At 37.1% G+C, this 26,640-nt stretch overlaps 1 protein-coding gene across 10 annotated transcripts in view; it reads right to left on the bottom strand.

The window, feature by feature from the left end:
- Gria4 (glutamate ionotropic receptor AMPA type subunit 4) overlaps positions 1-26,640 on the bottom strand; it is a 379,870-nt gene that overhangs the window by 48,586 nt on the left and 304,644 nt on the right. For 9 of the 10 annotated variants that reach the window (XM_021205901.2, XM_029543717.1, XM_029543716.1 and 6 more), the window contains exons 10-11: positions 14,659-14,769; positions 6,534-6,740 (exon numbers count right to left, since the gene is read on the bottom strand). In XM_021205901.2, coding sequence (XP_021061560.1) covers positions 6,534-6,740; positions 14,659-14,769 — 318 coding nt within the window. Of the gene's footprint in view, positions 1-6,533; positions 6,741-12,044; positions 13,395-14,658; positions 14,770-26,640 lie in introns of those variants that run through there. The other variant, XM_021205903.2, reaches the window with a different exon arrangement.

Genomic DNA, 26,640 nt, shown 5'->3' on the forward strand with positions numbered 1-26,640 from the left:
CTAAATTCTTAACTGGCCTTTGATAAGCATGTGCTGACAGACTCTTTATCTGATGATCAAATATCTTAAATGGCCAATTCCCTGCTCCCTGTCTTGAGAGAACTGAGACACAGTGAGTTTTTCACACTGTGGCAACTCATAGACATAAGTCTGGAAAAATCTACAGCAGAATTATACAAACTGCTCCATAAAAACTAATCCATGTTCTGAATGACAAATATAATTTTGCTGAATTTAAAAGGAAAATAGTTTTCATCAAAATAGAATCAAGCACATTGTGGTTTAAACACACATAATTTTTCTGAGAGGCTCTCACTTTTAAATTATTTGTTTATTTTGATGTATGTGCATGTGCACACAAGGTTCAGTTCTCACAGAGGCCTGGGTGGCTCTTGGTTTGGAGTTCCAGAGCCTGAAAAGTGGTGCCGGGAACACCTCTGGCATTTCACTTTTGCAAAATCATCAAGTACTCTTAAGTACTGACATTTCTTACTGTTTTTTTTTTTTTTAGTTTTATCTATAGACAATCTTTCTTAAACTCACTGATACATAACATCAGGCTGCTGGTTGGGTATAAGGATGCCAGCTCAATACAAAGAGTAAAGATTTGTGTGGACCTTGTGTTCTAATGCTCAGAAGGTTGTGTGTGCTTTGTCTCATTACCATTCATTGAAACATAGAATAGAATGTATGAGATGCTTCTTTTGGAAGCTATATAAGATTTTTATTCTTAAATACCATTTGAGTGACAATAAGAAAATACTTCTTCACTTCATCACTCATGCCACAGGCAATTCTGGTGTTCAGTGAGCCATAAAGTGCCCTTCATTCCTTTTGATCGAACAAATACACACACACACAAACTCACAGAGAGATACAAAGAAGAGAGAAAAAAGGATTAAAGGCAGTACTGAAAGAGTATAAAGCAGGTCCCAGTGTGTATATTAGGTATTTATGTAAGTGAAGCAAGATGATCAATGCTTAACAATTACAGTAAACATTTGCAAAGAGCAAACAAAAGATAATGAGCCCATTGCTTGTCTTTTTGCTGTCGAACAGATTTTGTCAATAAGAAAATGACCCTGTTTTGCCTCAAACCCTGAAGACTGGGCATTTGTTTATGTGTTACGAATAAGAAAGAGAGAAAAGTCTATGTTCGAGAATCAAGTATGGACTTTGTACAATCTACAGTAAAAGGTAGCCATCTAAGAGACATGAAGACAGTTAATGTGAGGACAAGGTGCACAAATTAACTGACAGAGATTGGTGTCTTCAAATACTTGCAGATCTGCTGAAGAAACAGTGTGTTGTCACTAAGGACCTCTCTAGTACTTCCTTGCTCTCTGAGCATAGCTTCAGGACTTTCTGTTACTCTGATGTGTTTTGCTGATCTCTCTCTCTCTCTCTCTCTCTCTCTCTCTCTCTATATATATATATATATATATATATATATATATATATATATATATATACAGTCTTCTCCTGTTTGCCTTCTGAACAAGATGTTGAACTTTTAGCTCCTCCTGTGCCATGCCTGCCTTGATTCTGTGTTGCTTCTGCCTTGGTGATAATGAACTGAAACTCTGTAAGCTAGCCCAAAATAAATATTGACCTTATAAAAGTTGCCTTGGTCATGGTGTCTGTTCACAGTAGTGAGACTCTAAGACAGAAGTTGGTACCAATAGTTGGATATTGTTGTGATAGGCCTGACCATGCTTTTGTTTGGAAGGAGGTGAATTTAGGAACTTTGGATTTAGAATGCAGTGAAATGCTTTAAGTGAGGCTTAATGGGCCATTCTAGTAGGGATATGAAAGACTTTGTTGCTGAGGGCCATCTGAGCTGTGCAGACCTGGCCCAAGAGCTTTCAGTGGAGAAGAATTTCAGTATATGGTGTAGAGACTGTTTTTGTGAAAAATTTTGGTGAAGGGTGTGGTTGCCTTTCGACCTTGTCTGAAGAATCTGTCTGAGGCCAAGGTGAAGAGATTTACATTAACTGCTGTGAGAAAGGTGGTCTCAAAAAAGCTTGGTATAAATTGTATTGTGTGTTTACTAAAGTTCACTCTTACGAAGAGTGTTTTAATGAAAATGAGCAAGCTTAGAAAGGAAAAATATGAAGTATGGTTCAAGTAGTAAAGGGGCACCAGGAAGTGAAATGGAGCTGAAACCCGTGTTCAGGGATATTAAATGAAATTAAGGGAGTGGTGACCTTGGGGCAAGATCCCACCCAGCAAAGCTTATACCCTGGTGTGGTGGTACACACCTTTAATCCAAGGTAATAATGCTAAGAAGAGCCCTGAGTTCAAGGACATCCAGGGACAGAGCAAGTTCTCAGTGAAGAAAACCTTGAGTACAGGAGTGGTGGTAGACACATTTAATCCCAGAATTCAGGAGACAGACCACGAAGATCTCTGAGTTCAAGGTCAATCTACAGACCAAATTCCAAGACAGCAAATCTTAGGCAGTGACAGAGTAGGAAAACAAAAAGCTGATAATAGAATAAGTGGGGCCATGTTCTAGCCCAAGCAAGCAGTAGAACTTGGCAGCTTTGGCCATGTGGCACTGGTTTTAGAGTCAAGAACATAAGAAATTACTGGGACAATTGATGCTGGTTAGCTGGAATTTAGAAATTAGTGGTGTTTAAGAAGAGGCCAGCATGACTGAGGTAATATCACAAAGAGGCTGTGTTTCAGAGATAGCCAAGGTTGTACCTCACCTCGGTACTTAGTAATATGTAAGAATCTCCCAGGTGGTACTGGTTTTGAATGTATGAAGGGGTCATGAAGAACAGCTGGGGCTTGGCACTGTGAAAGGCTAGGAAAGGCCTTTGGTGAAGGTGCAGCCTCAGTTGCAGTTGATGGCTCAGGACTGGAGGGGTCATACAAAAATGTTGAGGTTTTGCATCATGAAGAGAACAAATGAGAGGCTATTGGTGAAGCCTAGTTGCAGAAGAAGACCCCGTCATATTGGAGATGTCAGTACCATGAAATGACCACAAAGAACAGCAGCAGCAGTGGAGCATAGTTAAACAGATCCTAGAGTTCTATAGAGGGCAGAAGTGATGCAAGCCCTTTGGAGGAGCCCAGAAGATCTTATATAGATCCCAGACATTGAAATAAGAAACTGTGAATTTGAAGTTGACTTGGAGACCCCGTATATTAAAGATGCAAGAGCTGTGGTATACCTGCCTAGGAAAGCTACTAACAAAGTGTGGAACCAGCCTAGGAGAAAGAAGTTTGTTTCAGTCAGCAAAGATGACAAAGTTCTTAGAGATCTGAAGACCACTTTGACATCAGACATGGAAATGCAGAGTTTGGAGTTTTCCCAGCTGATTTTTTATTTTACTTTGGAGATTACAGTTAAGTGATTGAATAAATCTCAGAAGAGACTTTGAACTTTGGGACTATTAATATTGTTGAGACTGCTATAGGCTATGGGGACTTCTGAAATTAGACTACATGTAATTTGCATTATGTTATGTTTACCTACAGCCCCCATTGACTTATATGTTTGAAAAGGCCTATGGGGGCCAAGGAGTGGAATGTGGTGGTTTGAATATATTTGGCTCATGAAGTGACACAATTTGGAGATGTGGACTTGTTGGAATAGGTGTGGCCTTGTTGAAGTAGGTGTGCCACTGTGAATGTGGTGCTTAAGATCCTTGTCATAGCTGTCTGGAAGCCAGTCTTCTGTTTGCACCTGCCTGGGTGCTGTGATGCTCTTCCTTCACGATAATAGACTGAACCTCTGAACCTGTAAGCCAGCCCCAATTAAATGTTTACCTTATAAGAGTTGCCTTGCTCATGGTGTTTGCTCACAGCAGTGAAACTCTAAGACAGAAGCTCCAACCATTTATAGCTAAGTAGTGATGCAGTTAGAATCTGAACTGCTCCAAATATTAAAGTTTAAATCTTCTAAGCTCATATATTTTGGGTAAAGGAATTGAGCTTGTATTTCTAACAATTTGGGTCATGGCCTTTTTTTGAAATGCACTTATGGTAGTAGAAATTAAGGACAGAGTGTTAGGCACACTTTTTCTTCAGAATGAAAATCCATTACAACATTGTCAATGAACCCCTTGTTAAAATATTTTTTGCTTAATATTTTTTTTAATTTAAAACTAATTAATTTTTTTATTCTTTATTTTCCCTTCATCTAGAGTCATTGAATTACTCAGTGGGTGCTTTGTTCCTGTGGTTATTAAACTGGGTGCTTTACATTGTGAATCATTTTCCTGTGTGTGCTGAAGTTTTAGCAACTGTATTGTACTCTGTGGAAAATGTATCTCCTGTTACAGTTTAAAAATTGGGATGTAGTCAAATCTCTTCCCTCAGAGCTCAGGAAACCCTGTGGAGGAGAAGATCCAAAGAGTGTAAGAGCCAGTCAGAGGGCATGGAAGATACCAGAAGAATAAGGTCCTCTTAATCATCTGAACAGAGCTTCTATGATCTCAGATACCAAGGCAGCCAACACAGGGACTCCAAGACATTTTACCAGGCCCTCTGTATATATATTATAGCTTATAGATTATAACTTATAGCTTATAACTTACAGCTTAGTATTTTTATGCGACTCCTGAGTGTGAGAACTACTGGGCCCCTCAACTCTTTGTATCCTCTCATGGAATCTTCTCTTTCTGTTGCTTTGTCTTGTACAATCTTAATGCTATATTTTTTAAACTTATTTTATTTTGTCATATTAAAAAAAAATAAGTGAAGAAAGAAATAAATGAAAACCTAACAATCAGGGTAAAGATTAACAACTTTCATTTATGAATGCTGGGAGAGGGGGAATCAATTTTCTTCAATAGAGTCACACTGAGTATATTAACCATTCGAGAACAGGCCTTATGTTCAAGAGTAGTTGACCACTTGTCTTTTGTTTATTTGTTTGTTGTTGCTCTTGTTGTCTGTGTGTGTGTGTGCATGCATGCGTGTTTGTGTGTGCATGTGTGTGTGTGCATGCATGCGTGTGTGTGNNTGTGTGCGTGCGCGTGCGTGTGTGTGTGTGTGTGTGTGTGTGTGTGTGTGTGTGTTTGTCATGGGTGCACTGTTATCTAGTTTCAGTTTGGGATATTTTTTGTTTTGTTTTGTTTGGGGGCATTTTATTTTGTTTTCTTTGTTTTGAAGAGTTTGTTGTATTGGATTTTTGTTCCTTTTTTTGAGAACTCAAAGTTGGGTAGGTGAAGAAGGGGAAGACTATGATAAAAATACATTTAAATCTAAAAATTATTTAAGTAATAAGAAACAATTAAAAAGAAAGAAAGAAATTAAAACAAGATGCAGAATTTGGAAACTATTCCATTGAAGTTCTAGTCAGGAAACTGATTTGCTCTGTGGACTTTGCCTGTATCTTGAGACTCTCAACTTTTTTCCTGGAGAAGGATGTATCTCTGTGTAATTCCGTATTTCAAGGGAGTTTGTGGAGGATTGATTAGAAAGAGTGAGCTTTGAAAGTGAACTCTGTGAACTACAAATTAGCTTTCAGAAAACTTCATTAATACAGTTCAGGCACTTATCGTTTTTGTTGGTTCCTGAATAAACTAACCTTATCGTGCAAACCAAGTTTGGACTCTGATCTCTGAACATGTCAGGGTTTGATAACTTGCAGTTTTTGACACAAGAGTGTCTGCCAAAAAGAGAGTGACCTTGATCATATTCATTCAGGCAGAACTTCCATGCTGTGTTATGTTGTGCTTGCCCTTGGCTATCAGTTTGTGCATTCCATAGCCAGTGTGTTTGCTCAGGGGAAGGGTACAGCATGCTGTGTGAGAGGCAGACTTTGGAAAACAGTCTTGCTTTTGTATTTTGTTGTATTTGTTAGAGAAGGAGAGAGGGAGGGAGGAAGGGAGGGAGGGAGGGGAGAGAGAGAGAGAGAGAGAGAGAGAGAGAGAGAGAGAGAGAGAGAGAGAGATGAAGAGAAAGAGAAAGAGAAAGAGAAAGAGAAAGAGAAAGAGAAAGAGAAAGAGAGAAAGAGAGAACATTATCTAAAGTGTACATTTATTGTGGCTTTAAAAATCTAAGAAAAACAATACTGATGAATATTTCACACCGTGGGAGACTATGGTAATCAGAAATAGTTAAAAGACATTTATGAGAATGTATGATGACAAGGATGGACACAATTAATTAAAGCAGTGACTAACTTTGTGCTGTTAAAGAAAATCTGGACAGTAACAGTTGCTTGTGGATCTTTGCAGCATCTGTGGTCTACCAGTTTAAGTCATAGGAATGAAACATTCTAAAGACATTCATAGTAACGAAACATTCAAGGTTGATTTGTTTTCATTCATGGCTCTTAGCTATGAATAAGACATTGTATTCTAAATTTTATCTTTTTTTCTAAAAAATCATTCTAGGTTTCCAGAATCCAGTTCTGTTACTTGGAATTTACATTTCTAATGAAAGAAAGAAGTGTTCAAATATCATGAATATATTTTGAAACATTGCTATAAACAAGAAAGGAACACTCATGCCCAAGGGAAAAGAAGCTTCATGCTTATACAAATAAATTTCTAATAAATCAGTTTGCTTACCCCATACACAAGCTCTCCTACCATCCCATTCCAAATTTTAGTGTCTGCATCCCTTGCTCCGTATTTTCCATCAGGGACAATGGCAATTTTATATTTTATACCGATATGTTTCGCAATTTCAGATGCCAAGTCTACACAGTAGCCTTCATACTTGTCATTTCCTTCAAACATTTCATGATTTTTCTTGTACATAACGTAGGGGGATTCCTACAATGAGAGAAGCAAAACAGTAAGGGAGAAATTACAAAACATTTGGAAAATCTTTCTGCAATGTTATAATTTTTTATAAGTTTTGGCAAAAGATGGTATTTATTCCTGTTATGCATATGACTTTGTGTGGCTAGAAATTATTAATGAGATTGGATCAAACTGGTTTACATTAGATAATAAAAGTAAAAATTTAAAATTTGAGTTATTGTTATATATCTAGTACTGTGATTTTGAAACAAAAAAATCCATTAGTAATTTTCTAGAGAATCATAATCATAGTTAGCCTTGAAAGTGACATTTCAAAATTAATTTCCAAAATTTTAATGAAATTAAAAATTTAGTGGCCACCATAGTGTATTAAAAACTTATTCACAGTCATATGATTTTATACTCCTTTTTGTTCTTTTCATTTTCAAGTGTGTTCAGTATGGTGCTTTACTCAGAGAAGGCATTTGCTTCACAGTTCTTTAAAGAAAAAAAATAACAGCTTGAAGACACAAATCATTAATTACTTGTGCTAAATTCATTTTGCTTCTGATGTCTCATATTTTTGGCTTTAAATAAGACATGCCCTATGAATTGTACATATATTATGAGATAGGTATCTAGTGGAAGCTATTTCCCTCTACATGTAAGGAATATCCACTAGTATTTGTTTAGTTTTCTATAAAAGTAAGTCATAGATTAGGAGACAGAAGTATTGAGAGGATCTTTATTATATAAAATAGTTTCCTGGTGTTGAATGACTGCTAAACTTTTTTTGTTGTTGTGGTTGAACACACATACACACACACACACACACACACACACACACACACATGTAGAAACACATACACACTCTCTCATACACACTTAGATAACAGTTTTTTAAGGCTTTAACTTAAGCAGCAATTTAGTTAGCCCCACAATAACTGATCTGTTAGCACCTATTTGTAAGCAGTAAGACATGTTAGATAGGTTTGTAGTTCTCAATAGAGAGGGCACTTCTGGTCACACTACAATGTTTCATCTTCAGAGGAAACCATACTGGCCACAACATGGTTGATCTAATGTATGCATATCTTATGTAAATTATACTCTAATCTTAATTTAGGATTGTCCTAAGACTTTTTTTCCAGAAAAAATGACAGTTAAAGAATTTAAACTTGTGTTTGGAGCTCTATAGTAGAACCAGCTTGATCCTCAGGGTGTACAATTGGCCCATGATAACTCTGACCTTATTCTAATAACTTTGTAAACGTAGAAATCAATTTAAAAGCTTAAGAAATGTGTAAATTGCTTCAGATTATGTTTTCTCATAGAGGTGATTCAGATGATTTTACAGTAGAAGACAAATCAAGACAGGTCAGTATATGATTTTTTTTTATATTCTACCTTTGATTGTCATAGCCAAGTGACCCAGATCACTTTTTGGCAGTAGAAACCTACTGAACACTAGAATGACTTAAGAAATAAATTATGCCACTTGTAGAATCAAGATAACTGTCTCTTCTTTTATGAAGAGTATCTATTATCCTTCAGAAAGAGTTCTGAATGAAAGTTTAACATGGTTTTCAAACTATGAATGTGATCATATGGCTTCATGAGCTGCAAAGGGATGACTTTCTAAACTATAAAATACTAGAATCTATTAAGAACATTTTTTCATCTTTTTAGAGTGGCCTAATTAAATTACAGAAAACAGCAAAAGTCACAGTTGCACAGCAGAGTATAAAACATTTTCATTGATATACCTGAACAGTTAGAGTATTTAAGTTCAACAAACTAGGTTAGTACTCTCATTTGGTACTAAGGTTGAGGGTCAAGTTTAAAGTGTCTTGAGTATTTAAACTCAGGAATTTTACCCCACAATTTTGCACATTACTGCATTAATTTTGTGTGAGTTTCTTTGACTTGCCCATAATCTACTCAGTTCTTCTAATACGGGAATCATTTGCTTAATGAAAAGCTGTAAATTCATTATTTGATCAAGCATTTACTAAGTACCTGCTTTGTGTCAGGAAATTTGCTTGAAGATGGGCATAAAGAAGAAACAAAATTTGTCAGCTGTCTCCTTGTAAAGGAATACTAGTGGGACCAACAACACCATACTTATTGTAAAAAGTAATTTCTCTTCTCAGCTTTGTGCTTCCTTTGTGCCAGGTGCAATATAATGACTTCTTGAGCTGTATACTTTCATTTACATTTTTAATTGCATCTTGAAGTAAGCATGTGTCCTATTATAGACAAGAAAGCTGAGAATCCTGTAGGTTAAGTGAATTGATCAGTGTCGCTTTGTTAACAAATGACAGAGGAGGAAGTTGGGCTTTTATTTTTGAAACATGTCAAAACTCTTATAGTTGTTATATCCATTAAGAGTCTTGAAACTAACTGGGATTTCATATAATTTCACAAGCAAAGGAGCAAAATAAGATTTATATCTTTGACCACCAGCAAATGAAACTTTTACAAGATTTTAAGTTAAAAGGATAGATAAAAAGTTTTCTCTTCTATCCATGTTTTCTGACACACAGTAGACTCATAGTGACTGCAGTGATACCCTGATCTGCACTATCTGACTAGGACCATTACCGTTAAGTAGTAATGTTAGAATATGATTCAGATCTTCACAATGACCTCTAGGAATCAGGTTAGCTGTCTGAAGCAGGCATAGTTATGTGAGAGTGAAATATTTATTTAGCATCCTCTTTCATTTTTTTTTTCCTCGTTTTTTCTTCTGGTCAGATGGTCCCCTCAAGTCTTGGTTTCCCTGTCAAACGTGCCAACTAAGGGTGGGAAAATGTTCACCTTACTGAAGATTGTGTTTAACCATTACTCAGATGACCTTCAGACTCAGCGATTTGCAAAAGAAGAGCAAAAGAGCAGGGAGAACAAAGGCAGAGGAAGGCTGGGGCATTTCTTTTTCTCCTTTTTAACCCTCTAGCAGATTACTGGGCATGTTTCTTTTTGCTCTTTGTTCATGTCAAGTTCATGAGAGTCACAAATCATTGGTTCTCAGCCTCCTTTGTCTCATCTCCCATCTAACAAATTATCTGCAGGTAGCTCTTAACACTTTGTACACTGTTGAGTTTTTAATACCAAGTTTTAGGGTTACTATGAGTGAATAAAATACCAAATCCCCTTGATGCAATAAAAAATAGACCTATGAGGTTACTGTGGTGGAGGAATTTGTGAACTGTTTTTGCAAAGTAGCTATGCAGAATCCTCAGTGTTGACCCGTGATTAACAGAGGAGAAAGATATAACTCCTTACTTATTTATCATCAACTACTGTACTCTGCAGGATGGTAATGCCAAGGAAGTGATTTTGCTTGCATTACTTCTTAGCAGCAATGAGTTTACTAAGATAATTCCTGTGATGGATGCTGTTCTGAACCTTCTGGGTTACTTCAGGAAAAAAACAACAACAACAAAAAACCAACCAACCAACCAACCAACCAACCAAACAAACAAACAAACAAGACCCAGTCACACTCTGAAATTGTAGCACTAGGCCCTGCTCATAAAAATGTTGCCATAAATGAATTAAAATGATTTTGAATCTCAAATTAAATTGAACCTAACATAATCAATAGAATACATTTTTCCCACTGAAGGGTTGTTTTTGTATCATTTGAATTCAGCAAAGTCAAAACAGTTGGAACAAGGTATTAAGCACAAAAACTGCCAGTTTATAAATATCAACATTAGAACCATTATAAATAAGATTGGAAATGGAAAAAATAGTAAAATTGGAATATTTCCCATGTTCCTTGTGTGGATACTTGCTTCTTTCCAAAAAATTTTAATGGAGATTGATAACATAGTCCCGTAAGAATACTTAATAGAAAGTTGAAATGAACCTCTTATTATTCAATTTAGGAGTAAATGAGTTAGTTGTACTTTGGTGGCACATGCCTCTAATCTCAGCACCTAGGAGGCAAGTAGAGGCTGGTAGGTCTCTGTGAGTTTAAGACTAGCCTGGTCTACAGAGTGAATTTCAGGACAGCCAGGGCTACACAGAAAAACCCTACCTTGAAGAACCAAATACCATGCGCGCGCACACACACACACACACACACACACACACACACACACACACACACACATAAAAGAAAGAAAGAAGAAATAAATAAATAAATAAATAAATAAATGTAAGGGTCATGTTCTAAACTAAAACATTTTTGTTGTATTTTAAACAAACTTTGTTGCTACAAGCCTTTTAGAGGAGGGAAGAATTAATATTTGTTATGGCAAAGAAAATGAGTTCATTCTTCTTCTTTTTTTTTTTTTTTTGTTTGTTTTTCGAGACAGGGTTTCTCTGTATAGCCCTGGCTGTCCTGGAACTCACTTTGTAGACCAGGCTGGCCTNGAACTCAGAAATCCGCCTGCCTCTGCCTCCCGAGTGCTGGGATTAAAGGCGTGTGCCACCACGCCTGGCTTTCATTTCTACTTTTGATGTGCATTTTATATCTACAAACACATTTATTATGAATGGATGCTTCTTATACATGTGCATGTATATAGTATATCTAAAATGTTTAAATAACTATAATAATTTAAAAAACATGTTAAAGTTGTAATACAATAAACTAAGGAATGACAGAGTGATTATATAAAATTAATTCATGTTTGAAACACAATTCTGATGCTGCAGTGAATGAACTTTGCTTTATGGAAATATTTTCTAAAGAATTGTATATATATTTAAAATGATATAAAATACCACATTAGTTAAGTAATATACAATAGGTGTTACTCACTTGTAGAACAAGGCACTGAATTGTAAAGCACATTCTCCCAAGAATGGCTTCACTTTCTGGAGAGTTCGATAGCCAAAGAACATACTAAGATTATAGGGGAAGTAGTATCTATCTCTTCTTCTTTAGTCTGCAGTGAGCTATCTTTACCACAACAGTTGTACTTTTTCTGTTTATGTGGCCTAATAGATTGGCTTTCTGAAGTGGCTTGCAATTGTTAATCTGTCTGTAGAAAATGGAGTCTCTGTGTCCACAGTCTCACAAATATTATGGATTTTACTTAATTGCTAGTTAGTGATCATTAAAGATAAAAATCTGTGTAATGCCAATTGTCTCCTATGTAGATTAGCTCTGCCATAGTCAGTATGTTTGGTAGAGTTGTTTTCAAGTACAGTAAATTCATCTTGAAGATGAAGATGCAGTGTACATGTACAACACTTGCAAGGAAAAATAAATTTCAACAGCATACAAAATAATAATTGATCATGCTTTATTTCAGACTGAGAGCTATTGTAATCATGAAATATGTTCCTCATTTATTTTTCTATGATATAACCTCCCAAGAGTGCAGGAGTCATCTATGTCACAGTTCAGGGTCTATCCCTGTGCCTGGCACATAACAGACGCTCAGTAAGTATTTATGAAAGAATAACTGAATTTCTCAAACAATTTTATTTAATAACATATATCACAACAGTATATCAGCATAAATTATCACAGCATACAAAGGGAAGACAAAGTAAATTCAGCAACACTATACCCATTTAGATGAGAAGTCCGTGATCTCCAGTGCTCATTCTTAGGTTGCTCAGTATCTAGAGCTCTGTATCAGACTCATTGCAACATCTAGCCAACTCCATCTGTATTGAATTTTTTTCGAATTGAATATGGTGGGATTATTACATGTAGTTATTATATCTTATCAGCTAAAGGAAATCATACTTCTTTCAAAGTAATGGAGGTGAAGGGCTTGTCCTAGACTCTAAGCTAAGGTTTTCAACAGAATCAAGTTCAATGAACACTTTAAGGGAAGGTGCTCTAGGATTTTTTGTTTTGTTTTAGAATTATGGAACAGGTATGTAGTGAAAAATATCAAGCTGATGATTTAAATGAAGATGATAGTTATAGTTAGATACTATTCATATTCACTATTTGATAACAAAAATATTGATGTCATCACTGTCAAGCAAACAGAATTTTACATCTATATTCATATATATATATATATATACACATACGCACACACACAGACACACACACACACATATATATGTATATATATGAAACAACTACTTTTCAGTCACCTTTTTACTTATTTTTTGATATCATGCTTCTTGAAGAGTAGCCATGCTTGGAAAATCATTTTTTTAATCAGACATTAAGAATTATATATCCCAACTTTCATAACAGGCTAAGAGAAGAAGATTCCACATTATTCCCTTAAAATACATCATACATTTGTTTTACAAAACAGTCAACATTTTAAAAGATTCTAAGCAAACAATTGTACATATAGTTAGAAAACAAGCACAAAATTCAGAGTTTTCCTTGGCAGAAATCTCCTCTTAGCGAGCCAATCATACATAGTAACTTAAGTTTGTGACACAGGAACAGGCACATCAGAATCACTAGTTTATTCTTTTTCAACATCCAGTTTCTTGAGAAAGATAAGGACTGAAGATTAATTTTTATTTTGTTCTAATATCTCACAAAAGTCATACATAAATGTATATTTTAAAACCATGTTTTCTAGTAGTCCAGATATGGTTATTCAAGAAGAATCCCATATGAAAAACAAGCTTAAATTTAATACTCAGAAGAACAAGACTCGAGCCTTAGTTAGGAATGGTCGAACAGCGCAGAACTCTTGTCTTTCTTGGTCAATTTCTTAAAATAGGATTCTTCATCAGAGGCTGAAAAGAGGAGGACTGTACTGAAGTATGAATTTCCATTACTTTGTTTTTTTAAGGAAAAGAAATATATATGTATTTCTGAATTTCTCAATATATATCCTGCCTTTCAAATCCCATGCAAATATTATACAATTAAGTTAGAAAGTTTACACAAACACTGCTGTTGGTGCATTTGCATTCTAAAATAATCAACTCCCAATCAGGGCTGGTTAAATTACATTAAATTGCCAACTGGTCATCTGACAGAGACATAACTGATTACAATAGACAATGTTTCTCTTTGGTGTTTTTATACTTTGATTTCAGGGTCAGTTTTAAAAATATCTTGACATTACTAAAACCCTAAAACTAGGAATAAAAATTATGTAAGATAAAAGTTAATTTACACAAAGTCTTCCACTTTACTTATAGTAAGAGTTTCTATGAATAATTGTTAATATATTTCGCCTACACAAAGAGTTAGCTGAAACTTTATGATCTTAAATGAGATATAAAGGTCACCGATTGTTGATCTCTTTTGAGTACTACCAACTGCAAAGAGTATGCTTGTCTTATATATATATATATATATATATTATATATAATTTTCTGTTATTGAAAACCATTCTATGAAAATCTCCTTGACACAGGAACCTTACAATTTAGAGCATTTTAAATTTTATGGCATGGTCAAATAAAAAAAATCAAATCACATTTTCTTGATTCCTAAAATTTCTTTAAATTATGTATATATTTCCTATTGGTTATGAGAAAAATAATCGGTGGGTGGATTTTTTTTACATTAAAAATATCAAACAAAATCAATTTATCAGGGGTTCGGTTATAAAAATGTACTCATTAAAATCTCCACATTCACATTCTTGTGATTAGAAACAGACAAAACAGATAACTCTCCCATGATAACCTGAAAAAAACATTAAAAAACTATTAATGATTATTTCATTGATGCTTTTGAAATCACTGAGAACATGGCATGTCCACCTGATGGTTTTAGGATTCAATTGGTGATTGGCTTCCTCACATTGCTTGTTCAGTGTTGGGGTCTTAAAATTTCAAACATTTCCGACTTCAGTTTCACAGTCTCAATTTTTAATGTCTGAGTCAATTTCTTTCCCCAACAAATGCATTGCAACAAAAAGTAATGCAAATAAGAGCAATGAAAAAGCTGAGTATGTCCAAGCTTGGGGCAGATCTATTCAAAGCCAGACAGTTAGATTTGCCTGTGGACAAGATGGAACACTATAAAGCATACACCAAAACTCACCATAATTGTGGTTACAACCACTGTTCTGTTCTCGATAGCTGCTGTGTCATTGCCAAGAGTAGGCGCATCTTGAATCAAGACTAATTTATCCATATCATTCCAGTAGCCAACCTGCCAGACAGAGAAGCTAATTTAAACACACCTTGGAAGTTGTCACTGGAGTCCTTGCAATAGTGACTGCTACAAGTAGCAGAGTATCGAAAACAAACTTAATCATAGATACATTAAACACTGTCTTTTAAAAATTCATAACTTTATATTTTTTGAGAAGTTAATATGGGAACAGTATATGTACATTACCCCTGACATTCCTTCTCTCTACAGACTCCTTCAGGGTCTTCCAAAACTCATGGTCTCTTTCTTAATTATTATTGTGGCACACACATATAGACAGCCTACTGAATCTTTCTAGTTTTGCTCATATGTACATAAGTACAAGGCTAACAACTTGGGATTGGACAACCTGTATTCAAGCTCATCCCTGGAGGAAACTGGTTCTCCTTTTCTCAGCAAGTATTGACACCTGCTTCTCTTCATCTAAGGGTGGTCTAAGCAGCACTTCTCCTGCCCATGTTGTCATGACAACTAGTGCTGTCATTATGCTGGTTTTATTCAGGCAACCCTATTGCTGATAAGTCTATGGGATAGCTTTCCTGTTAAATGTGAAAGACATAAACTCACAGCAGGTATCCTCATCCTCTGGCACTTAAAATTTTTCTGTTCCCTCTTTCTGATATCCTCAGAGGCTTAGGAGTAATGGTTGCACCATAGAAGTTTAAGTTAAAACTGATGTGATGTTGAGCCAGTTTTCTTGTTTTTAAAGATACTGTCTTATTATATGTTACCAAATTCATAGTCATAAAAAAGTCAAGGTAAGCAGTGATCTGAATGAGGCACAGATGCAACTTCAGGAATGTTGTTGGTCTTATATATAGACACAGGCTAGCACTGCCTAAAATTAATTTATGCAATTTGATGAAGAAAATTATAGAGCACACACTAAAGTTAGCACCCATATTGCAAGTAAAAAATTTTATATTTGCCAACAGTAATCTTTAAATATGTTTTGGGGCTGATATTATGTAACCACCACATGACAATTCACTTTCTGAAATATGAACTGCATCACAGATAGATATTAATGTGCAATATTTTTATTTTCAAAGATTATATTTTAACTTGTTCTTTAATTTTAAATGTTATATTATTTGAGCTATAGAAATGGCTCTGTGGGCAAGCAAGTGTGAATACCTAAATTCAGATTACTAGCACCCATGTAAAAGACATTGCATGGCTGTGTACGTGACCATAACCCTGCTGTGCAGGAGAAGTGAGAAAGGAGGATTTCTGGGGCATGTTACTTATTGATTTAGCTCCAGGTTTTTTTTTTAATTTTTTTATTATTATTTTCTTTATTTACATTTCAAATGCTATCCCGAAAGTTCCATATAACCCCCCCCCCCCGATCCCCTAACCACCCACTCCCACTACTTGGCCCTGGCCTTCCCCATGTGCTGGGTCATATAAAGTTTGCAAGACCAAGGGGCCTCTCTTCCCAGTGATGGCCGATTAGGCCATCTCCTGCTACATAAGCAGCTAGAGACACAAGCTCAGGGGGTACTGGTTAATTCATATTGTTGTTCCACCTACAGGGTTGCAGCCCCCTTCAGCTCCTTGGGGACTTTCTCTAGCTCCTCCATTGGGGACCCTGTGAGCATCCACTTCGGTGTTTGCCAGGCACTGGCATAGCCTCACAAGAGGCCTCAATATCAGGGTCCCTTCAGCAGAATATTGCTGGCATGAGCATTAGTATCTAGGTTTGGTGGCTGATGATGGGATGGATTCCCANATGGGGTAGTCTCTGGATAGTCCATCCTTTCATCTTAGCTCTAAATTTTGTCTCTGTACCTGTATCCTTTCATGAGTATTTTGTTCCTTATTCTAAGGAGGAATGAAGTATTCACACAATGGTCATCCTTCTTGGTTTTCTTCTGTTTTGCATAATGTATCTTGGGTATTCTAAGTTTCTGGGCTAATATCCGCTTATCAGTGAGTACATATCAAGTGACTTCTTTTGTGATTGGGTTACCTCACTAAGGATGATATCTTCCAGATACATCCATTTGCCCAAGAATTTCATAAATTCATTGTTTTTAATAGCTGAGTAGTACTCCATTGTGTAAATGTACCACAGTTTCTGTATCCATTCCTCTATTGAGAGACATCTGGGTTCTTTCCAGCTTCTGGCTATTATAAATAAAGCTGCTATGAACATAGTGGAGCATGTGTCCTTATTACCAGTTGGAAGATCTTCTGGGTATATGCCCGGAAGAGGTATTGTTTCGTCCTCCGGTAGTACTATGTCCAATTTTCTGAGGAACCACCAGACTGATTTCCAGAGTGGTTGTACAAGCTTGCAATCCCNCCAGCAATGGAGGAGTGTTCCTCTTTCTCCACAACCTCGCCAGCATCTGCTGTCACNTGANTTTTTAANCTTAGCCATTCTGACTGGTGTGAGATGGAATCTCAGGGTTGTTTTGATTTGCATTTCCCTGATGACTAAGGATGTTGAACATTTTTTCAGGTGTTTTTCAGCCGTTCAATATTCCTCACTTGTAGCTCCAGGTTCTAAGGAAGACTTGTCTAAAGGGAATGAGCAGGGATTGACATAACACCCAAGGTCTTTGTTACCTGTACACATTAGTGTGCTCACATCACAGCCATTCACACCCTAACTTCATAATATTTTCTCATTTGTAAATCAAATACTTCTACATAGAATGAATCAAGAACTGAGTATCTTCCAAAGTACTATGACAATGGAATATTACTGGAGACTGAGGATATACCAATTGGATTCTACTATTGGAGGATAATGATGGCTACTATGCACACAATGCTACTCTTGGGCACATTTCTCTGAGCTGTGTTATTCTATGCCTGCTAAAGTTTGTATGCACAGTGAGTGCTATGGAGATAGTTGCTGTTACTGTGTATGTTTTTGATAAGAAGATCCTTTGTAGAAGTGAAACAAATTGCTCAAGATTGCCATCTAGTAGGGTGAGAACTTAGAACTGAAGTGTCAGGAGCCATCATAGGACAAGTAACTAACTAGCAAGTGATCATCCAGAAATGATTTTGCTTTAGATTATATCTATTACAAAGCTCTGATAGGCAAGGCCCAGGAATAAATCATTTAGGAAAGATTCCTGCTATTAACATGCTTTTCCTGTTACTATTAAACATATACAACAGTCACTAGGTGTTCACCCACACATTTTGAGAGTATCTCTGCAGATCTATGAAGATGTACTATTGTCTTGTAGTGATGCTATATAGACAAATAAATGACTTCTTAATTCTTAATGATGATCCTATAAGAATGCCTAACCTTATATCTGTGATTGCTAAGCTCTTCTATAGTGGGACTGTTATTAGGTCCTTTTCTGATAATCAAAACTGCAATGAGAACTCTGTCAGTGTTCCATGTGTTACAGTTAATTACCTCTTAAATAGTAACTACTACTCAAAGTGCATTCCAAAAATCCCACAATTAACCAAAGGTCATAAAAAGAGAAATAACAATTTATTATTGGTTCTAGAAGAGAAGATAAAATATTGACTGGGTTTATCTACACAAAACTTCAATAATCACTTAGTTATGGTTTTTAAATTTTACTGAACGTGTGGAACTCTGACAGGTGATGAATTGTCTGGTGTTTAGCCAGACAATTACTCTTAATGGATATGCATGTAACCATTCTCTGTTGTAAACTTCTGTTTCAATTTATGATTTGATTTTATGTGTGATCCTGTGATGAACTTTGTAACATGTGATTCTGTATTCTGAAAGATGTATAAGTACTAAAGACAAAGAAATGAGAGAAAAAATTTTTTCTTGCCCCAATTAGGATCATTATGCTTTCCCCCCTTTTCTTAAATAGCTTTTATAGGAAACTTTTTAATAAAGGCTATAATCACTTTTCAAAGTGCTGCTTTTTCTTCCTGTGGCTTCTGACTAGCATGCTGAGTTAGAACCCTGCAGTTCCTGCAGAGATCAAAGGCTATTTTACTTAATCCCTGGCTGTTTTAGGATGAGGTGCTAAGTTGCAGAGACTGCAGTTTTCTGGCCTCAGGAGAATACAGAAGGCAGGTCAGCCACAGTAGTAAAGTAACTCCTTACAGTTTTGCTTGTATGTTGAAAGGCTTCTAAAAGTGAGTGCTCATTTTATGTTTGCTAGGATTTATTCATAATGTTCATAAAGCTCAGATTCCCAGTGAAAATCTGTGTACTTGTTCATGTGTCTGCATTCAGTGTTTGATCTACAGTGGCCTACAGGGATTTATTGCTCTGTCAGGTGTCTTACCTCCCATATTAGTGTTTAAGAACATATTCAAACAAATAATTCATATTGTCAAAGAGAGGTAATTATTCTCAAGTGGTACATCCATAACTCAAAAAGAATTAGGTAAAGCAATAATTTTAATTCTAGATACTTTCAATTGTCCATGTACATACATTTCTAGAAGATATGACATGAGAATTAAATGTGGGAACAAATATTAGTTTTCCACGATAGTACTCAGCATATAACCTAATCTCAATAAATAAATTTTTAGCATTATAATTTCATGAACCCATGCAATTGTAGCTCTGGAGCACAACCTCTGGAGCCTGGGGTGCTACGCCCATGATAAGAAGATTCTAGTTATCTAGGGTGGGTCTGGTTCAGAAAATATCAGGCTTTGATGTAATGAGATGCTGAATCAGGGTTCTGGCTATGGAAGTCAGACAAGTGATTAGTTGCCTCTCTGATATATGCTCAGAGCATACTCCCTTACTGACAAGAATTCCATTTACAAGAATGATTGCTCATTGTTCAGACACTCTGCCTAGTCTCACCAGCCCAGTGTTTCTCACACTAGCTATTCATTTTTAAGTTTAATATTCCTGACACAATGCCTAGCTGATGACTGCTACTGTGAAAACAAAGACAGATGAGTCTGCATCATTTCACACTTCATTTCTCTTTTAAGATCTTGGATGGATGTTAACTGCATGTGAAGATGTTTGTGCATCATTCTTCTGATTCATTTTCTTCTTTCTCTTTGAGAGTCCATAGTTCTTGATACCATTGTGGTTGAACAGGTCATCAAAAGATTCAGTAGTATAAATACCCCACCTGTTTCCTCTTCCTGTTCTTTTCAGTTTTATTAAGAGCCATTTATTTGTTTAGCCATAGTCATTGTTTTGTAAGATAGAAGATAATCTTTTGCATTTAAAAAGGTTTCTGCTTAGTTGACCAGCTTGGCATGGTCAACCAGTTTGTTGCATGGAAGGAAGTTTGCCTCTCCTCCCTCTTCCTAGTCAGAAGTCAACAGTTTGAGTGGCCTATGAAGTACTCTGTCAGCTCCATAGTCAGGCTGGCAATTTTCTAGGAGAGTGGAGCCCAGGTATTTCTTCTTGGGAATTGTGTCTCCTTCCTTTAGTCAATATGCCTGCAAATTTGGCTCATGAACTGTCACCCAATTCCCTTACTCCCTGACTTGAATTGGTTGACCCAAAATGTCCTGTTTCAGCTGGAAAACTGCAGGCAAAGATATGCTTCCTTGAGCCCAGCATGTGAGAACTGTGTTGTGCAGCAGCACCCTCTCTCTCTCTCTCTCTCTCTCTCTCTCTCTCTCTCTCNTCTCTCTCTCTCTCTCTCTCTCTCTCTCTCTCTCACACACACACACACACACACACACACACACACACATACACACATACAAATTCAGATGTACACTTATGTGGTAGATGAGAGCAAAACATTGGGAAAGCCATTGCTACTTCCATACATGCCCTGACTGTCCTGCTGCCAAGATTTTCACAGCATTGCTGCCTCTGATTTGTCTACCTATTTAATCTCTAACTCTATGGCTAATCTTAAATCTCATATCCTCTCCTCCCAACAGCCTGCCTTAGTGATATTTTCCCCCATCTGTTAATGTTTTTCCCCCCTTTTTATAACATCACATGCCTTTTCTTTAATATTCAAGTAGACTGCATATCCTAGCTTTCCTAAAACAAAATTCTTCAATCAGGGTCTGTTCAGGCAGAGCATGGTATTGGAGGTTCTAGAGTTAGACACATTTCAATAATTTTTTCCTACAAGATTCATAACTAACCATTATTAAAACACAATTTTCTCATTTAAGAGAAATATACATAGCAAAATTTAAGTTATTTTCTGGCTATGAAGAGCTTTCCTAAAACAAAATTCTTCAATCAGGGTCTGTTCAGGCAGAGCATGGTATTGGAGGTTCTAGAGTTAGACACATTTCAATAATTTTTCCTACAAGATTCATAACTAACCATTATTAAAACATATTTTTCTCATTTAAGAGAAATATACATAGCAAAATTTAAGTTATTTTCTGGCTATGAAGAGTATACCATATAAAGCACCATGTCTGATGCTTGGAGCACAGTAGGGCCCCCCAAATTTTAGCAATACTGTTAATTAAAATATTTCTAAAACAGCCAAACGTTAAAAAAAAATAGGTCTTAGAGGCTAACTTTAACAACTCTTTTCTTGACATCCTAGACAATCCTATAGAAAAGATAAAGTGAAGAATCTTAGGCATTGGCCCTGAGCAGACCTTGGGCACTAGCTCTGTACCTAGTACTATAATACCTAGAGGAATCTCAACTCCCAGGTACTCTAAGATATCCAGGATCACAGGTGAGGAGGGCACAACATCTGCCCCAACACCAAGGTAACTGGGACCCACGGGATCCAGGGACACAGGAACACCACCTGTCCAGTGGTATGGGCTCTTTCCAGTTTGAACCTACACCTAGAGCAGATCTGAAGTGCTGACTCTGCACCCACTCCTACAACAGGCAGAGGGAGCCCGACTCCCAGGTGCTCTGAAATGCCCAGAATCACAGGATCACAGGACCATGGAGAAAGCTCAACTTCCAGGAGGTTGGACAAGGCAGGAACCCTGGAGTTCTGACACACTCAATATCACAGTTGAGGCCACAACATTCTTCCCAACATGCAGTGCAACTGGGACCCTCACAGGAACCAGGGAAATAAAAACACATGCCAGCCAGAGACATGGTTCCTTCCAGTTTGCACCTATGCCCAGAGCAAACCCAGAGCTCTGGCTCCCCATCCACCCCAGGAAAACCTAGAGAAAGCTTGAATCCCAGGAGCTCTGACACAACAGAATCTCAGGAACTTGGTAACACTAGGATTTCAACATCCCAGAGGCAACTTGACCCATGGGAGCTCTGACATATCCAGATCTCTGGATCAGAGGATCCAGAATCAGAGGATCACAGATATAGCTGGACTTGAAGGAGTTCTGACACAACCAGGACCTCAAGAGGGACAGGTTCCAGTCAGAGACAACAAAGGCAGATAGCACTAGAGATAACAAGATGTTGAGAGGCAAGCTCTAGAACATAAGCATCAGAAACCAAGGCTACTTGGCATCATAAGAACCCAGATCTCCTACCACAGCAAGCCCTGGATACCCAAATATACCAAAAAACCAAGATACTGATTTAAAGTCGCATATCATGATGATGATGGACTTTAAAAAGGACATAAATATCTCCCTTAAGGAAATACAGGAGAGCACAGGTTAAAAAGGTAGAAGCCCCTAAAGAGGAAACACAAAAATTCCTGAAAGAATTACAGCAAAACACAACCAAACAGGTGAAAGAATGGAACAAATCCATCCAGGATCTAAAAATGGAAATAGAAACAATAAAAAAATTACAAATTGGAAAAGTCAAGTAACATATAAAGGCAGACCTATCAGAATTATACCAGACTTCTCAACAGAGACTCTAATGGCCAGAATATCCTGGGCAGATCATACAGACCCTAAGAGAACACAAATGCTAGCCCAGGGTACTATACAAAGCAAAACTCTCAATTACCATAAATGGAGAAACCACAATAGTCCATGACAAAACCAAATTTACACAATGTCTTTCCACAAAACCACCCCTACAATAGATAATATATGGAAAACTCCAACACAAGGAGGGAAACTACACCCTAGAAAAAGCAAGAAAGGAATCTTGTTTCAATAAACCCAAAAGAAGATAGCCCCACAAACATAATTCAACCACTAACAACAAAAATAACAGGAATCAACAATCACTTTTCCTTAATATCTCATAATATCAATGGACTCAATTCCCCTATAAAAAGACACAGACAACAGACTGGATAGGTAAACAGGACCCAGGATTTTGTAGTAGAAACACACCTCAGTAATGAAGATAGACACTACCTCAGCATAAAAGGCTGGAAAAAAAAATTTCCAAGCAAATGATCCCAAGAAAAAAGCTGGAGCAGCCCACTAATATCAAATAAAATCATCTTTCAATCAAATTATCAAAAAAAGATAAGGAAAGACACTTCTTACTTTTAACAGGAAAAATATACCAAGATGAACCCTCAATTCTGAACATCTATGCTCCAAATGCAAGGGCACCCACATTCATTAAAAAAAAAAAAAACTTTATGAAAGTTCGAAAAACACATTGAATGTCACACAATAATAGTGGGAAACTTCAACATCCCACTCTCATCAATGGACAGGTCATGGAAACAGAAACTAAACTGAGACACATTGAAACTAACAGAAGTTATGAACCAAATGGATTTAACAGATATCTGTTGAACATTTTATCCTAAGACAAAAGAATATACCTTCTTCTCACAACCTCATGGTACCTTCTCCCAAATTGACAAAACAGGCCTCAACAGAGACAAGAAGTTTGAAATAATCCCATGCATCCAATCAAATTACCATGAATTAAGGTTGGCTTTCAATGTCCTACTCAATGATAACTTGGTCAAGTAAGAAATAAAGAAAGAAAATTAAAGGCTTTTTAAAGTTTAATGAAAATGAAGGTACAACATACCCACACTTATGGGACACAAAGAAAGCAGTGCTAAGAGGAAACCTCATAGCTTTGAGTGCCTGAGTGCCTCCAAAAAGAAACTGGAGAGAGCATATACTGGCAGCTTGACAGCACACCTGAGAGCTCTAGACAATATACCCAAGAGGAGTAGATGGCAAGAAATAATCAAACTCAGAACTGAAATCAGCCAAGGAGAAACAGAAAGAACTACAAAAAGAATCAACAAAACCAGGAGCTGGTTCTTTGAGAAAATCAATATGATAGATAAACCGTTATCCAGATTAACCAGAGGGCACAGAGACAGTATTCAAATTAACAAATTTAGAAACGAAAGGGGAGACATAACAACAGAAGCTCAGAAATTTAAAAAAATCATCAGATCCTGCTATAGAAGCCTATATTCAACAAAACTGGAAAAATCTGGATGAAATGGACAATTTTCTAGACAGATACCAGGTACCAAAGTTAAATCATGATGAGATAAACCATCTAAACAGTCCCATAACCACTAAAGAAATAGAAGCAGTCATCAAAATTCTTCTCCCACTATCCCCCCAAAAAAGCCCAGGACCAGATGGGTTTTGTGCAGAATTCTATCAGACCTTCAGAGAAGACCTAGTACCAATAGTCCTCAAACTATTCCACAAAACAGAAACAGAAGAAACACGACCCATTTCATTCTATGAAGCTACAATTATGCTTATACCTAAACCACACAAAGATCTAATAAAGAACACTTGAAACCAGTTTCACTTGTGAGTATCAGTGCAAAAATACCCAATAAAATTCTTGCAAACCGTATCCAAGAACACATCAAAACAGTCATGCATCATGTTCAAGTAAGTTTCATCCCAGGGATGCAGGGATGGTTCAATATTTTGCAATTCATCAATGTAATCCACTATATAAATAAATACAAAGAAAAAAAAATCACCACATCATTTCATGAGATTCTGAGAAATCATTTGATAAAATCCAACACCACTTCATAGTAAAAGTCTTTAAAAGATGAGAAAACCCAGGGCTATCCCTAAACATAAAAAAAGCAATATACAACAAACTCATAGCCATCATCAAACTAAATGGAGAGAGACTTGAAGCAATCTAACTAAAATCAGGGACTGGACAAGTGTGACACTCTCTACTTAAAATATTTGAAGTTCTAGCCAGAGCAACTAAAGGGATACAAAGTGGAAAGGGAGAAGTCAAAATATCATATGATATGCACACGATATGATAGTATACTTAAGTGATCCCTAAAATTCCACCATAGAACTCCTAAACCTGATAAACAATTTCAGCAAAATGGCTGGATGTAAAATTAACTCAATCAAATCAGTAGCTCTCCTCTACTCGAAGGATAAATAATCTGAGAAAGAGATTATGAAGGACACCCTTAACAATAGTCACATATTATATAAAATAGTTCAGTCTAACTCTACCCAAACAAGTGAAAGGTCTATATAACAAGAACTTCAAGTCTCTGAAGACAGAAATCGAAGAGGATCTCAGAACATGGAAAGATCGCCCATGCTCATGGATTGGCAGGATTAATATAGTAAAAATGGCCATCTTACTGAAAGCAAAGTGCAGACTCAATGCAATCCCTAGAAAAATTTCAAATCAATTCTTCATAGAACTAGAAAGAGTAGCTTGAAAATTCATTTGGAATAACAACAACAACAACAACAAAAAATCAAGATAGCAAAAACTATTCTCAATACAAGAAGTTAATGGTATTGGTACAGAGACAGGCATATAGATGAATCTACACACCTATGGTAACGGAATCTTTGACAAAGAAGCTGAAACCATCCACTGGAAAGAAGGCAGCATTTTCAACAAATCCCGTAGGTTCAACTTTCAGTCAGCATGTAGAAGAATGCAAATTGATCCGTTCTTATCTCCTTTTACAAAGCTCAAGTCCAAGTAGATCGAGAACCTTCACATAAAACCAGATACACAGAATCTAATAGAAGAGTAAGTAGGGTGGAGCCTTGAACACATGAGCACAGGGGAAAATTTCCTGAACAGAACACCAACAGCTTATGCTTCAAGGTAGACAAATGGTACCTCATAAAATTCAACGTTTCTGTAAGGCAAAGGACACTATGAATAAGACAAAACGGCAACCAACAAATTGGGAAAATATCCTTACCAATCCTACAGCCAATAGAGGGTTAATATTCAATATATACACAGAATTCAAGAAGTTAGACTCCAGAGAATCAAATATCCCTATTAAAAATGGGTTACAGAACTATCCAAAGAATTCTCAGCTGAGGAATATGGATTGGCAGAGAAGAACCTAAAGAAATCTTTAGCGCTGACCCGGGAGGAGAGCCATCTTTGCTCTGGTGCACCTTTCCTGCCCAAGGAAGGGTGTCTGGCCAGGAGGAGTCTCCAGGCCTGAACCAGTAGGAGGGCCATCTTTGCTCCAGTGCACTGCCATGGAGGGGGCGGCCTGCAGAAGTGACACAGCTTCTGGGAAGGATCCCGTTTCTAGTTCCAGTCATCCAGCACCTTTTCTGCCCGAGGAGGGTGTCTGCCTGGGAGCAGTCTCAAGGCTGGAACGGGTAGGAGGGCCATCTTTGCTCTGGTACACTGCCAGGTAGAGGGCGGCCTGCAGAAATGACACAGCTCCTAGGAGGAGTCCCGTTTCTGGCTCCAGTCACCCAGCACCTTTCCTGCCCGAGGAGGTGTGTCCACCAGGGAGGAGTCTCAAGGCCTGAGCCAGAAGGAGAGCCACCTTTGCTCCGGTTCGCTTAGGCTCCAGTCTGCACTAGCAAGAGTATGCACCACAGAAGCTAAACAGCTTAGGGACAGACAGAAGCAACCTAACTTCTGGGACAAACCTGTTTCAGGCTCCAGAAATTTGGGCACCTTCCTCACCAGAGGAAAGGTGGCCACCTGTGAGGGCTCTGTCTGCCAGAGCAGGTGAGAGAGTCATATTGTGTCCAGGGTCCCTCAGTGGCTAGTCTGTGCAGATGAGTGAATAAACTTCAGAGGCAACACGTCTTCTGGGACAGGCCCTGTTTTGGGCCTGC

Source organism: Mus pahari, chromosome 10 (assembly GCF_900095145.1).
Source record: "Mus pahari chromosome 10, PAHARI_EIJ_v1.1, whole genome shotgun sequence".
NCBI classification, from domain to species: Eukaryota; Metazoa; Chordata; class Mammalia; order Rodentia; family Muridae; genus Mus; species Mus pahari.